The sequence below is a fragment of the Wyeomyia smithii genome, chromosome 3 (assembly GCF_029784165.1).
Source record: "Wyeomyia smithii strain HCP4-BCI-WySm-NY-G18 chromosome 3, ASM2978416v1, whole genome shotgun sequence".
In the NCBI taxonomy this organism is placed as follows: domain Eukaryota; kingdom Metazoa; phylum Arthropoda; class Insecta; order Diptera; family Culicidae; genus Wyeomyia; species Wyeomyia smithii.
In genome coordinates this window covers 14,235,722-14,250,983 of record NC_073696.1, presented here as the reverse complement: position 1 = coordinate 14,250,983, position 15,262 = coordinate 14,235,722, and the positions used below count along the sequence as shown (strand labels likewise).

The 15,262-nt window shown below is 42.9% G+C and overlaps 2 protein-coding genes across 5 annotated transcripts; one reads left to right on the top strand and one right to left on the bottom strand.

Moving 5' to 3' along the window:
- The first annotated feature begins 8,336 nt into the window (after nucleotides 1–8,336).
- Nucleotides 8,337–13,600, top strand: LOC129730899 (ATP-binding cassette sub-family C member 10). 2 transcript variants are annotated; one of them, XM_055690502.1, is made up of 4 exons: nucleotides 8,337–8,628; nucleotides 8,675–10,465; nucleotides 10,522–11,913; nucleotides 11,975–13,600. In XM_055690502.1, exons 2-4 carry the CDS (start codon nucleotides 8,687–8,689, stop codon nucleotides 13,409–13,411), a joined length of 4,608 nt encoding a protein of 1,535 aa, XP_055546477.1. In that variant the 5' UTR covers nucleotides 8,337–8,628; nucleotides 8,675–8,686; the 3' UTR covers nucleotides 13,412–13,600. The 2 variants fall into 2 exon arrangements, with proteins under 2 accessions (XP_055546477.1, XP_055546475.1); XM_055690500.1 differs by having other exon boundaries at nucleotides 8,338–8,628; nucleotides 8,686–10,465.
- On the bottom strand, nucleotides 13,596–14,351 carry LOC129730900 (guanine nucleotide exchange factor MSS4 homolog). Of its 3 annotated transcripts, none has more exons than XM_055690503.1 (3): nucleotides 14,213–14,351; nucleotides 13,998–14,157; nucleotides 13,596–13,928 (listed from the first exon to the last, which is right to left on the bottom strand). In XM_055690503.1, exons 2-3 carry the CDS (start codon nucleotides 14,124–14,126, stop codon nucleotides 13,680–13,682), a joined length of 378 nt encoding a protein of 125 aa, XP_055546478.1. In that variant the 5' UTR covers nucleotides 14,127–14,157; nucleotides 14,213–14,351; the 3' UTR covers nucleotides 13,596–13,679. The 3 variants fall into 3 exon arrangements, with proteins under 3 accessions (XP_055546478.1, XP_055546479.1, XP_055546480.1); XM_055690504.1 differs by having other exon boundaries at nucleotides 14,216–14,332; XM_055690505.1 differs by having other exon boundaries at nucleotides 14,234–14,312.
- Nucleotides 14,352–15,262: the final 911 nt, after the last annotated feature.

Sequence of the window (15,262 nt, the reverse complement as noted above, 5' to 3'; positions counted from 1 at the left end):
CGTTAATAGTTCTATAGAAGCTCTTCGTGTCGTGCCTGTTGAAGCAATTCTCCGCCTCCGCGAGGACGCAATCGTAGTGCTCACATTTCTTACGGCGGTGAAGCCTCTTTTCGACAGCTCTTGCCTCCCGGTATTTCTCCCGCATCTGGCGCGTCACACGAATAGCTGCTACTAACGTGTTTCACTGATCGCATCATGGATGTGCTTCCACTGCTCTTTCAGGTTCACTCCAGCTGGTTCACCGATCCGTCTATCAACTTTCCGAGTATACTCTGCTGCAACTCTTTCCTGGCCCTCGAAATGACTATGACGTCTGAAATGTGCCGGCCGTCGCTCAGCATGTGGTCGATCTAGAAACAGGCCTCTCTATCATTGGTAGTAGAGTGACGGCTTTCCCTATTAATAACGGGACGAAAGAACTCCTCTCGTCCGACTAGTGCGTTCATATATACGATGACGATGTTTATGTCGTGTTGTGGGCACTCTCCATACGTTTTCTCAAGGCACTCATAGAACTCCTCCTTTGCGTCGTCAGTTCTATCGTTTGTCGGTGCATACACGTTGATAAGGCTATAATTGAAGAATCTGCCCTCAAATCCTCCCCTGGATCACATAGCCGGTCATTGAGAGACCTCTACCTAATGACACACTTCATTAGGTTACCTAATAGTACGAAACCAACACCCCGTTCCGCTCTGCCGCCGCCACTGTAGTAGATGTGGCACTTGAAAAAGTGCCCACGGTCAGATCAACCGCCCGGAATTCACGTTCTCCGGTTTTTGACCAACGCACCACTTGCATGACTGCTACCTCCACTTTTGCCTTCCGTAGCTCTCTGGCCAAGATGGCCGCGCTTGCCAAATGCCAAGATTTATATCGTTGTCTTTTTTCGTTTGCCTAGGTCTATACCGATTGTTCCGATTCGTATCATTCTATGGATTGTTCGTAGTATGTTAATTTTTTTTAACATTAGCATTAATTAACCATAAATTTGCTTAAACGAAGTTAAGCTTGTATTCTATACTTTTGATTATTTAGCGTGTAGACAAGTTGAACTGTCAAATATATCTTTCTCTCTTAATACGATTATCGATGTAACCAGACACGTTTTACTTCTGCTGCGTATACATTACTTTAGGTTATAGGCCCAAGCCATATATAATACCGCTTTCATAAACGTTTTTTTAAGTATTTTGTTCGGTACGGACGTGAAAAGGTAAAATGTCGACGGAAGCTACTAATGTGAATGCTGTAGAAGCCAGCAACCGGGTTGCTGCACCAGGAGGAAGCATTTCACTACCTGCGATTGAAAGACTGCGTGGCCGGGAAAATTATTGTTCGTGGGCGTTTGCAACTAAGATGCTTCTGATCCGGGAAGGAACTTGGGACGCTGTTACGAGGAAGGAAAATGCTCCGGAGGATGCACAGTCATTGCGGGCATTGGCTACAATCTGTCTTAGCATTGAACCTATCAACTATAGCTTGGTCCAGAGTGCCGGAACAGCTAAAAAGGCATGGCTTAACCTCAAAAATGCTTTCCAAGACAATGGGATGACGAGACGGATAGGATTGCTACGTAAGCCTACAGGAATACGTCTAGATGAATGTTCATCAGTGGAGCAATACGTTAGCGAATTAATGTCGACTAGCCACAAGCTTACGGAGGTTGGTTTTAACGTCGATGACACGTGGCTTGCTTGTTTGTTGTTAATGGGGCTACCTGAAGCATACGAGCCTATGGTAATGGGCCTTGAGGCATCCGGAACGCAAATCAAAGCGGATGCCGTCAAATCCAAAATTCTTCAGGATGTCAAAATAGGCAAGGTTCCGAAGGCAAACAGCAGCGACGAGGCTTTCTACAGTCAGCATCGACGAGGAAAAAAGAAATCGGACAAGTCTAACCTCAAATGTTTTAAGTGTAAGCGAATGGGGCATTATGCTTCGGAATGCCAATATAAAGGTGCAAAGGAAAAACCTGAGAAGCGGTATGCAGCAATGAGTGTTTTCTCAAATTTAACTGCTTCGGATGCTGAGTGGATAATAGACTCTGGTGCGTCTTCCCATATGTGTTCCAGTTTGACCTTACTTGAAAATGCTAAGAAGGTGGCGAAACAGGTGAATGTGGCGAACGACGCTGAAATATCCGCAATCGCCAGTGGTATTGTGCAGATTGAAGCAGATACAGGAGGAGATTCATGCCAGCTAACGGTGTCCGATGTTTTATGCATACCCGATCTAGCTATTAACTTGTTATCTGTTAACAAAATTTGGAGTAAAGGCTATCGGGTGATGTTCACCAAAGATACCTGTGAAATCCGGAGTGAAACCAACGACTTGGTAGCTGTCGGTCGAGAAACCAGCGGTCTCTATAAATTGTGTGTAGCTGGTAAGCCAATTTCGTGTGCGGCTAAAACAAAGGATGATATCGTTTTGTGGCATCGAAGAATGTGGCATTTAAATGAGAAAAGCCTCAAGAAACTAAAGCACATTGTAACGGGAGTTGAATTCTCAGATGCAGGGATTCCCACGTGTGCAACATGTTGGCAACAGGAAAGCATCATCGTCAACCCTTCAATAATGAAGGAACGAGAGCAAGTTCAGTTTTGGAGTTGGTTCACTCTGACCTATGTGGCCCGATGGAGGATACGTCTTTGGGAGGAAGCAAATATTTTCTAACATTTATCGACGACGTCAGCCGAAAGTTATTCGTATATTTTCTCAGTACTAAGGAGGAAGTGCTAGACTGTTTCAAAGATTTTAAAGCGCTCGTAGAAAACCAGACGGGTAAGAGTACTGACATACTGAGGCGTCAAATGAAGCGAAGCGTTGAGCGTTTGAGAAGCGGAATAAACAGAAGCGTTGGGTAAAGCTTCCTATGACATACTGGAGCGAGCGTCGCAAATGGGTTGTGTTGTCATATTCCTAGATTCCAATAGCGGTTTTGTTTAAAGGAAATATGAATTCGTCCAATGAAGATTTTTTTGCTTCTTCAAGCACGGTAAATTACGTTTTTAGTAAACAGAGATTTTTTCATGAAATAAAATAATATTACTGAAGTGAGTTGCGCTACAGACGTAGTAAAAAAAATAAGAAATTATCCTAAATTTTAAACCCGTTGACCCCGAGCAACGTTCAACTAGTTTATAATATCTGTTAGGATTTGAATAACCAATGAGAGCACAGCTAGTTACTCAGCGGCTTGCATTTTCGCGACCAAAGAAGTTTAGCATGCTAGATTTCTGGCCATTCAAATCAAAACTCAACAATATCAATCAATAATATCAGTGCTATTTTCCCGACGACCTGAAAAATTTTCCCGATAGTATTTTCTATCCTACTTTTTTCTTTTTTAAGATTTAAGACCAAAATAAAGCAAATATTAAGTACCTGGCGATATCAGGTTTAGTCTGAACATGGATTTACTGCACAACCCTCTTCTAAACATTTTAACATTTTCTAAACGAAAATGTATTTATTTGCTTTTTCCAATTACCAAACCAAAACAAAGCAAATATAAAGCACCTGGCGACAAAAGATTTAGTCTGAATATGGTATTACCGCGTACATATACGCGCGTCAAAACACTACTCGTTCTGTTTCGCCGCCTCTATCGACGCGTCTTTGCCGCTCCAGTATGACCGGTTCGAGCGTTTCATATAGACGTTCGAAGAAGTAGCTCTGACGCTTTTGCGACGCTTTTTGCTTCGCTTCATTTGACGCCTCAGTATGTCATTAGCCTAAGGCTACTGTCATACTGAGGCGTCAAATGAAGCGAAGCGTTGAGCGTTTGAGAAGCGGAATAAACAGAAGCGTTGGGTGAAGCTTCCTATGACATACTGGAGCGAGCGTCGCAAATGCGTTGTGTTGTCATATTCCTAGATTCCAGTAGCGGTTTTGTTTGAAGGAAATATGAATTCGTCCAATGAAGATTTTTTTGCTTTTTCAAGCACGGAAAATTACGTTTTAGTAAACATAGAGATTTTTTCATGAAATAAAATAATATTACTGAAGTGAGTTGCGCTACAGACGTAGTAAAAAATATAAGAAATTATTCTGAATTTTAAACCCGTTGACCCCGAGCAACGTTCAACTAGTTTATAATATCTGTTAGGATTTCAATAACCCATGTGAGCACAGCTAGTTACTCAGCGGCTTGCATTTTCGCGACCAAAGAAGTTCAGCATGCTAAATTTCTGGCCATTTGAATCAAAACTCAACAATATCAATCAATAATATCAGTGCTATTTTCCCGACGACCTGAAAAATTTTCCCGATAGTATTTTCTATCCTACTTTTTTCTTTTTTAAGATTTAAGACCAAAATAAAGCAAATATTAAGTACCTGGCGATATCAGGTTTAGTCTGAACATGGATTTACTGCACAACCCTCTTCTAAACATTTTAACATTTTCTAAACGAAAATGTATTTATTTGCTTTTTCCAATTACCAAACCAAAACAAAGCAAATATAAAGCACCTGGCGACAAAAGATTTAGTCTGAATATGGTATTACCGCGTACATATACGCGCGTCAAAACACTACTCGTTCTGTTACGCCGCCTCTATCGACGCGTCTTTGCCGCTCCAGTATGACCGGTTCGAGCGTTTCATATAGACGTTCGAAGAAGTAGCTCTGACGCTTTTGCGACGCTTTTTGCTTCGCTTCATTTGACGCCTCAGTATGTCATTAGCCTAAGAGAATCAAGCGTCTCCGAACAGACAATTGCACCGAATATGTAAACCGCGCGATGCGAAAGTTTTTATGCAGTGCTGGCATAAAACATGAAACTACCTGAACAGAACGGGCTTGCAGAGCGCATGAATAGAACGATCGGTGAGAAGGCACGATGACTATTGTTTGATGCTGGATTAGATAAAAAGTTTTGGGCAGAAGCTACAGCAATGGCGACATATATTACAAATCGTTCGCCGTCTAAAGGAGTAGCTGTTACACCAGAGGAAATGATTAGTGGACGAAAATCAGACTTGTCCAATCTCAGAGTGTTTGGCGCAAAGGTTATGCATTACATTCCCAAAACAGGCAGAAAGAAATGGGACCGCAAGTCAGAGCCGGGCATTTTTCTTGGTTTTGCTGCACAATCGAAGGGATTACGAATCTACATCCCCAGAACAAACAAGGTGATAGTCGCCCGTGATGTTGTGTTCCTGAGTGAGGCAGTAAAAACCGACGAGATTCCAGTGGAAGAAGCAAAAGTTAATTTAGAAAGCGAGAAGTGATGCAGTTCAACTTCGAGAATGCAGTGATCGGCCATGGTGAAAAAGATGCGCAGCCGAATTCGGACGATAGCGATGATGAATCTCAATTCGACAGTGCTGTTGATTCAACAAGATCTCCAGAGACGTCTGCGCTCCCACCGCAACTAGAGGATCCACAATCTGTGGTCAGGCGCAGCGGTAGGGAGCGCTCGATTTTAGTTAAGTATCAAGATTACGATATGTTATATAGTGTTCATCCTAAAAACTATTGTTTGTCGCAGGATTCATCCATGTCTGTCGATGTGCATGAGCCACAGTCGTTTCGTGAAGCGATGCAGTCACACGACAGACAGTTGTGGAAGCGTGCAATGGAATGCCAATGGATTTGCCACCCGGAAGAAAGCTCTTAAAGTGCAAGTGGGTCTACAAACGGAAGACAAATCCAGAAGGATCCGTGGAACGGTATAAGGCCAGGCTTGTAATAAAAGGTTTCTCGCAGGTGAAAGGCATCGACTACAACGAGACATATTCGCCCGTAGTCAGGTATGCCAGTGTCAGATATTTGATGGCGATGGCAGCCCAGTTGGACCTGCACATCCACCAAATGGATGCCGTAACGGCGTTCTTGCAAGGTGATCTGTCTGGCGGAGAGATTTTTATGGAACAACCTGAAGGCTTTGTTGACCAGCAAGCGAGCAGAAAAGTTTGTTTGCTACAAAAGGCGCTGTACGGCTTAAAGCAAGCTAGTCGCGTGTGGAACGAGAAACTTGACGCGGAATTAAAAGGAATCGGTCTTTTGCGATCCGCTCAAGATCCATGCGTTTATTTTAAATCGGTTGGAAAGCAAATCATCGTTGTTGCGGTGTGCATGGACGATCTGTTAATATTTTCCAACGAGTTGAAATGGATCAACGAGGTCAAGAAGCAACTGTCGGCCAAGTTCAACATGAACGACCTTGGAGAAGCCAGCCAGGTACTGGGCATGCTGATTAGTCGGACCGGTGGGGTAGTTATGCTTGACCAACAGCGGTACATCGAAGAGTTACTGCGGCGCTTTAACATGGTTGACTGCAACCCTGCTATGACACCAGCAGAAACGAATCAACGATTGACGAAAGCGATGAGCCCAAACACGAAAGAAGAGAAGGAGGCAACGCAGAATGTTCCATATCGAGAATTGGTTGGCGGGTTGCAGTTTTTGGCACAGTGTACTCGTCCAGATATTGCGTATGCAGTTAATGCGGTTAGCAGTTTTTGTCAGAATCCAGGTGAGGCTCATTGGACAGCGACAAAGCGTATCCTTCGTTATTTAAAGGCATCAAAGGAGATGAGGTTAGTTTACCGGAAGCGAGCTAAAGCAGTTTTAGAGGGATTCAGTAATGCGGACTGGGGCAATGACCCTGACTCAAGGCGATCCATTACAGGCTACGTGTTCCAGTATTGTGGAGGATCAGTATCCTGGAGCTGTCGAAAGCAGCCAACAGTAGCCTTGTCTACAACGGAAGCCGAGTATATGGCTTTATCAGCGGCGTCACAGGAGGCGTTGTGGTGGCGTATGTTTCATGCAGAGTTAACCGGGAATAAACAGACAATTTCAATTTCTTGTGATAATCGCAGCACCATATGTTTGGCCGAAAGGGAAATCGGCTACTCCCCGAGAAGCAAGCACATAGATTTGAGACACCACTTTGTGAGAGAGCAGCTGGAGAAACGAACGGTCAGTTTGCAACACGTAAGTTCGGATGAGCAGAAAGCGGACTGTCTAACGAAGGCAGTGCCAGTTCCTAGATTCATCGAGGCGCAGCATTCCTTAGGAATACGTCAAATTCCTGGTTAAGGGGAAGTGTTAACATTAGCATTAATTAACCATAAATTTGCTTAAACGAAATGAAGCTTGTATTCTATACTTTTGATTATTTAGCGTGTATACAATTTGAACTGTCAAATATATCTTTCTCTCTTAATACGATTATCGATGTAACCAGACGCGTTTTACTTCTGCTGCGTATACATTACTTTGATTTTACCATGCTGCCTTACTACTTTCGCTCACGATAAACCGTCTTTCTCCTTCAATGTTAATTTGCTTCTCCTCTCTTTAGTTACTTTTCCTGAATTACCCTCTCTCTTTCTCTCACTCTTCTCTTATCCTTGTTCCCTACAGCCTAGTCTCGCGACGGGGCTGCCATCTTGGGTGTAGCTGACGAAACACCGCATTTCATAGTTCAGCCGTTCACTCTGGGTCAGTCGCTGTTTGAGCTGCCCCTAACCTGGGGAACAGTTGCTCTCCAAGGAGCACAACTCCCCCTTCCCAGTCAGCATACGACCAAGTTCCCACCGGTTAACCGATCTTCTCTTGGTTGCTCGTATCCCAGTCGGTAACGCGTGGAAGTAAGGATAGGAGTTGCTGGGCATTGTGCTTTGGACCACACTGGGGTCTATTTTATGGCAACTCGTACGGGTTTACTGCTGGTACGCGCTGCCCAGCCGTTTACCAGCCAATAACAAAAAATTAATGCATTTCATATCGCGGTTTTGTCAGCATGTAGTCTACACTGCCGTAATATTAGAGAACACAGTACCTTTCCATCCAATTGCTTTGGCCTGCCTGCGTGATGAAAAGATAACAAAAACAAACTCTCCTGACAGTTCTTTCGGCATTATTTTTCGATTTATTTAGGGATGGGAAATATCGAATAAAATGGCTATCGATAATTATCGATAAATTTCTCTGTTCTATCGATAGCTATCGATAATTATCGATAGTAAGACAGCTAGAACCAGATAAAGAAAAACAACGAAGTGTTGCTTCCGTTGTGGACAATAAGAATATTTATTCGCAAAAAGTTTATTCGCACACATAATTCGCACTTAAGCAAAATCTCGTCGTTGTCCGTACAAGTTATAGTGAGCGAAAATGATTATCCCTCAATTTTCTAACAATTTTAAAGAGGATTTCGTGTGAGAAAGAACAAGCATCGAAGTCTTTTTCAACAATGGCAAGGCCAATTTATTTTTTTTCAGTTTTGGCATCATTGTGGAGTATGAATGCCGATGCAAGGTAAATATCAATAACTATCGATAACGCTGAAAGTTCAGCGATTCTATCGATAGCCGGAAACTATCGATACTATCGATAATTATCGATAGGTTTCCCATCCCTAGATTTATTCTAGTTTTAAAATCTCGAAAATTTGCGGTGTTGCTCTGTTAAATATTCTTGAAAAGTGCTGTGGATTCTACAAAATCTAACTTTATATTATTATAAAATCGAAATCCTGCGGAGCTGATAAGAATTCCTCCTGATAATTAAAAAACCGGCACTTGAAACTAATGCACCAAAGCGAAAAAATGACTCATTTAGTCTAAAACTAAACCGGGGATTTTTTGAGTAGCGTAAAAATATAGGCTGGTAAGAAAAACGCAATAATTCACTAAAATTTTAAATATTCCCTTAGTTTTTTTGCAGGATGTCCTCGTGGACTTTCTCCTGGGTCTATGTATGCCCATCTGGCCTACGGCCTTGGGTTAAGGGCTATAACGATCTCGCACCATGTTTCCAGGAGATCTGCTTACAGCTTCCTATGCTGGTACTTTTTTCTGTGTTTTCTTCCTTCTATTACGGGGCCATACAACGACCCGTGCTTCGTAATGCCACGCAAACACGATTATTACGGCTGCGGATTGCTACAGCCGTAGGCCTGACAGTCGTGCCAGTGATTAAATTATTCTACGTCATTCGGATACATGGACAAATTTATCCGATCGATGTACTGTTAACGTGTGTTCAGTTCTTAGCGTGGGCAGTGCATATTGGATTTCTCGGCAGTTCGATTCGTCGAGGTTCGCTCAGTCATCGTGGACCGCTGGTGATAATTGTACTATGGACTTCACTGCTGGCGCTTTCTGCCATTTGGGTGCATACCAACTTACGATCAGCGTATTGGCCATACTATGTAGGTGACTTGCTGCTTTACGTTGGTTACGGACTCACGTTGATTGCTCCCGGAAATGCTCATTACGTTCGCCTGCAGAGAACCTCTGACGACGAACAGCAAGCTTTGCTGTCAAATACGTATACCAGGTTCCTGGAAGACATTGATGAATCGGCCTTGGGTTCGATTCAGGATGATGCGAATTGTTTGTCTAAGCTTATTTTCTATTGGGTCACACCATTGATTACAAAAGGAGTTGCTGGAAAGCTGCGAAAAAATGACGACCTATTCGATCTACCTGAATGTCTTAACATAAACCAGATTGCGGGCAAACTTCAGCGACACTTGGATACTGTCCAATCGCTTTTCAAATCTTTGCACAAAAGCTTTGGTTGGGAATTTTATCTCATTGGAATTCTTCGCCTGCTAGCAGATTTATCTGGTTTTGCAGGACCAATCCTGCTAGGAGGACTACTGCGCAGTGAAAACCATACTAATGGCACTGTTGGTCATATAACCGATTGTGAGAACTGCAACACCACCGATATGCGACCCTACTTCTACGCTCTAGGTCTACTGACGTCAACGCTGATAAGTTGCTTTGCGGGAGTGCATTTTAATTGGCGAATGACATTGATCAGTATAAAAATGCGCATGAGTTTAGTTACTGCAATCTATCGCAAATCATTAACTGCGAAAGGTCTGCAAAATGCCAAACCGGATATACTAAACCTGATGTCAACCGATACCGACCGCATCGTGGGCTCATGCATCAGCTTCCATTCGATGTGGAGCATACCGTTCCAGTTATTCAGCACCCTGTACTTGCTCTACACACAACTTGGTCTGGCATTTCTTGCGGGGGTTACTTTTGCTGTTATTCTTATACCGATAAATCGGAAAATTGCCATGGAAATAGGACAACTTTCGCAGGGTTTGATGACAGCAAAGGATGCTCGCATTTCGATTACCACCGAAACAATAACCGGTGCGAAGCAAATTAAGCTTAACGCCTGGGAGGACGTGTTTATCGACAAAATCGAACGCGCCCGTCAGGTAGAGGTTGGATTTCTTTCAAAGCGAAAATATCTGGATGCGCTATGTGTGTATTTTTGGGCTACCACGCCGGTGTTAATGTGTTTGCTGACTTTCGGCACCTCTGTATTGCTGGGCAGTACTCTCACAGCCGCCACCACGTATACCAGTGTGGCGCTATTAAACATGCTGATTGGACCACTGAATGCCTTTCCATGGGTACTCAACGGTTTGACTGAAGCATGGGTATCGCTCAAACGAGTGCAGGAACTGGTTGATGTGGGTACCGTTATCAAATGTAATTCGGCATAACTAACAAAACGATATACTTTCAGCTTCCAAATATCAATCTGGCTGAATACTACAAACCGCTACATGCAACGGACACAACGTTTTCAAACGCTTCCCGCCATCCAGTGGTTATTGCCATTAGGGACGGTCACTTTGAGTTCGAGACCCAACGTAGCCGAAGTGAGCTGAATCTCGTTCAGGAGGACATCCTTGATTTTAGATTTGTTAATTTAAACCTTCAAATTCGACAAGGTGAATTAATCTGCCTAGAGGGCCCCGTAGGTGGTGGTAAAACATCGCTGCTACAGGTACTGCTTGCTAACTTCAAATGCACACAGGGTGTAGTGGCACTTGCCAACATGGACGATGGTTTTGGATACGTAGCACAAACTGCTTGGTTGCAACGCGGTACGATTCGGGAAAACATTCTATGGGGCGAAATGTACGACGATGCGCGTTATAGAGCCGTTATTCATGCGTGTGCTCTGAATTATGATTTGAATTTACTGAAAGGAGACGGCACTGGAGTAGGAGAGCAAGGAAGAACATTGTCGGGAGGGCAAAGGGCTAGAGTCGCCCTCGCGAGAGCGATCTATCAGGACAAGAAAATCTACCTACTGGATGATATTCTATCGTCTTTGGATGCCCATGTCGCGTCGCATGTCGTACGGCACTGTATTTTTGGTCTGTTAAAAGACAAAACACGAATCATCGTTTCCCAACATCCGGTGGTTTTGAGTCACGCAAATCAAATTCTGCATGTAGAAAATGGTACTGTCAGCCAAAGCGATATCAGCAGTACCGCTTCCTTGATAAGTGACCTCGAGGACGACGGCGACAGTATGCCACCCAATTTTAACGTCGATTACGAACCGCATTCGGCCAAAGAAGAAGACTCCAAGAGCGTTGATAGTATAATAGCGGACGAAACCCGCGAATTTGGTCAACTGGATAAGAAAGTACTGGGAGCTTATTGGCGTGCAATGAGTCGTTCGCTGGGTTTCTGGGTTGTTTTTGTCGTACTATTAATGCAATTGTCTAGAAACCTGACAGATGCCTGGTTGGCGTATTGGGTCGGTTCCTCAACACCAAGTCCATCCCCAGTTCCAGAAAACATTACTATGTCAGAGATGGTTCAGCTGGATGAGAGCTGGAGCTTATCCTCCATCCGAAGCTTACTTACAATGATACGGGATTTCCTGGTATCAATAGGCAAAGGAATTGATCATCGATCTACACTAGCAGTAGAGCTGCAGCAGGAAGCGCACTTTGAAGAAGGTGAAAATCGTACATTAACGTTTTACTACCTAGGAATCTATAGTGCTTTAGCAGTGGGAAATTCTATCATAACGTTCATCCGTGCTTTCCTGTTCGCCTATGCTGGTATAAAAGCGGCCAAATGCATGCACGATAAACTTCTTAAAAGTGTCATTTATGTAAGTATTTCTATCTTTTTCACTGTTAACTCACCGAATAATATTTTACCGCCAATTTTAGACAAAATTTGAATTCTTCGACGTTGCACCGCTAGGCCGCATTTTAAACCGCTTTTCCTCGGATGTATACACAATCGACGACTCGCTGCCATTCATTTCGAACATTCTATTGGCTCAGTTTTTCGGTTTGCTGGGAGCGTTAGCCGTGAGTCTTTACGCGATGCCATGGCTGGGTTTACTTGTTGTTCCACTATGTCCAATTTATCTCAGTCTGCAAAACCAGTACCGATTCGCATCCAGGGATATTAAGCGATTATCTAGCAATGCACTGTCTCCGCTTTACGCCCATTTTACCGAAACATTGCAAGGCATGGAAACGATTAGGGCTATGCGCGGCGAAGCTCGCTTCAAGCGGGACTTTATTTTTAAACTAGGCGAAAGTATCAGAGCGCAACTGTCGGCTGCCGCAGCCCAACAGTGGCTTGGATTGAGGCTTCAGCTACTCGGAGCTTTTCTTGTTGGCGGAGCGGGACTGTTGGCAGCTATCACCTCCGCGCATTTAACTTCACCCGAAATGGTTGGTTTAGCTATTTCCTATGCTCTTTCCATTACGGGTTTGCTGTCAGGGCTGCTGAACGCCGTTTCCGAAACCGAACAGGAATTTGTGGCTGTAGAACGGGTCAATCAATATTGCGAACTAGAGCGTGAAGCGAATTATGAAGGTACTGCCGATCCTCCATTTGGTTGGCCATATCAAGGTGTTGTGGTATTTGATGATGTGTTTTTACGTTATCGAGAACACTTGCCCCATGCAGTGAAAGGAGTTTCGATGCACATATCGTCTTGCGAGCGGGTTGGCATCGTTGGAAGAACCGGAGCAGGAAAAAGTTCCATTCTAGCCTCCATGTTGCGAGTAACTTCTCTTTCCCAGGGATCAGTTACAATCGATAACGTTAACATTGCCACACTTCCACTGGATGTAGTACGAAGCCGAATAGCCGTAATTTCGCAGGACCCATTTTTGTTCAGCGGAACTGTTCGTGAAAATCTGGATCCTCGCGGTCTTCATTTAGACTCAGAAATATGGGAAGCAATTACACGTTGTTTGGCCAGTCCATTGATCCAGGCGCTGGGAGGTCTAAATGCCCGTTTGACCGCTAATGGATCTAACCTTTCTGCCGGCCAAAAACAACTACTATGCTTTACTAGAGCATTGCTGAGAAAATCGAAAATTGTCCTAATCGACGAAGGGTCGGCAAATCTCGACTACGAATCAGAGTCCGCCATTCAACTAGTATTGAAAAATGCCTTCCGCGGCCGGACTGTGATATTAATTGCTCACCGACTGAATGGACTGCAGAATACCGATCGTATCATCGTGATGAAAGATGGAGAAATAGCCGAACAGGGAGTGCCTCATAAGCTGGCACAAAATGCGAACTCGCTTTTCCGTTCGATGCTACAGGAGCAACAGAATATAGAATTTTCCTACAATTAGACTGCTCTTTGAAACTGTTTGAATACTAAAATTAGAAAAATCAAAGTTTTCTATAACCTGTTTTAAATATTGAACATTCACATTCATAAAGAATTTGTCTTATCTTTCCTCTACTTTATTGTAAGTAATGTTTTAGTTTATAGTTTAGATTGTTTATGTAGGCATAAAAATATTTGTTAAAATATCGAACTATTGGCTAACTAGCCTTTCTTTAAACACTGCATGGAAATTATAAGAAAATTCTCTCACGTTCATCACCCAACCAGCTTCACGTGTCCTCGTGCTTCACACGCTGCAGTGCTATATAGCACCGTTTCAACTGCAGATCCTGGTACCCGACGGGGCCGATTTCACAGTCAGCACAAATCAGATATTTAACATTGTCCACCGTTTTCGAAAAGCAAATATTCTCGAAAGTGTACATATCAAGGACCTCCCAAAAGTCCTTAAACTTTTCACAAACAAACTCGGCAACACCTTCGCGCGTATGATTCCGATACGGTTCCGGCAGCTCAAACTAAAATAATGATCAAATAATTAGTATCACGTTGAACCATTCTCTTGTTTATCATTCATAGCCTCATACCTCCTTTTCCACGTAGTCGGCAGTACCCGATTTCAGAATTACCGAGCCACAATGGTTGCATTTTACATGCGTCTTGTTCTTCCCTTCAGATATTAACTCGAGTGGACTAAATTCTTCTGCAGTACTCATTATGCTTTATTTTTCGTTGAAAATCATCAACCTAAAGTAGAAACAATTGAACCGTTATATTCAGCGAAGAACAACCAAAATGTTACTGCCTGCAACGATGACCCCACAATGTTTATCTTTTGCTTTTCTCTTCGTGTTCCTATGGTTCATATGCATATCCAGCGGCTATGTGGATTTTGAGGTCTGTTCATACTCGCATGAAATCTCCCTGTCAACTGTCAAACGATTGTGACTTCATAAACAAAATATATCTTTCTCTTTTTTGCTCACTCAAATACCAAAAAAATCACCAACAAGTCGGGTTATTCGCGTTGAAAGAGATTTTGAAGGCTGTTCGCACCTACGTGAACTCTCATATGCAATTGTCAAAATGTGCGTGATGACAAAAGCAAAAATATTTCCTTCCTTCTTTTTCGCATGCAAAAACCAAACAAATATCAGCAACACCGTCAACGCGAAGTGCGCTTAGCAGACGAGACAGGGCTGTGAAAAACATACACGCTGAAATCGCACCTACCGCAATGAAAAAAAATCCTTTCGCCGTAGATTCAGCTCGGTTTTAACTTTCATCAAAATTGGGTTGTTTAGCTATATCAGTTTTTTATATCATCTGAAAGATCGTCATTTTCTGAGTGAAACGTGATTTAAAAAAAATTCTATCGTTGTCCTTCGCTTTTTAAATCAAGATTTAAAACTGCTCGAAATCGCTACAATGACAGTTCTTCATTTAAAAATTCATTTAAAAAGTTCAGTTCTTCATTCAAAAATCGAAGGATAATGATTAAAAGTTTTAAAAAATCACGTTTTGCTCAGAAAATTACACTCTTTCAGATGATATATAAAAATCGGAAATCCGTGAATAGCTAAACAACCCAAATCAAAAATGTTTAAATATATGCGAAAAACTGGGGTGATATTGTACAGCTCGATTCAAACGACTTTTGCAATTTTCGAGCAAGTTACACACTGCCAGTTTTGCGTCGAGCTAGGAAGAAGCTATCATTGTCATTTGTTCTTTAGCTCATCTAACCTCGGGTTACATTTGAAAACATTGTCCATTCTCTGTTCTTATCACTAAACATCGGGAGGTTTAATGCTGGAAGGGAGAAACGAATACTACACTCAAAACAGAGAAC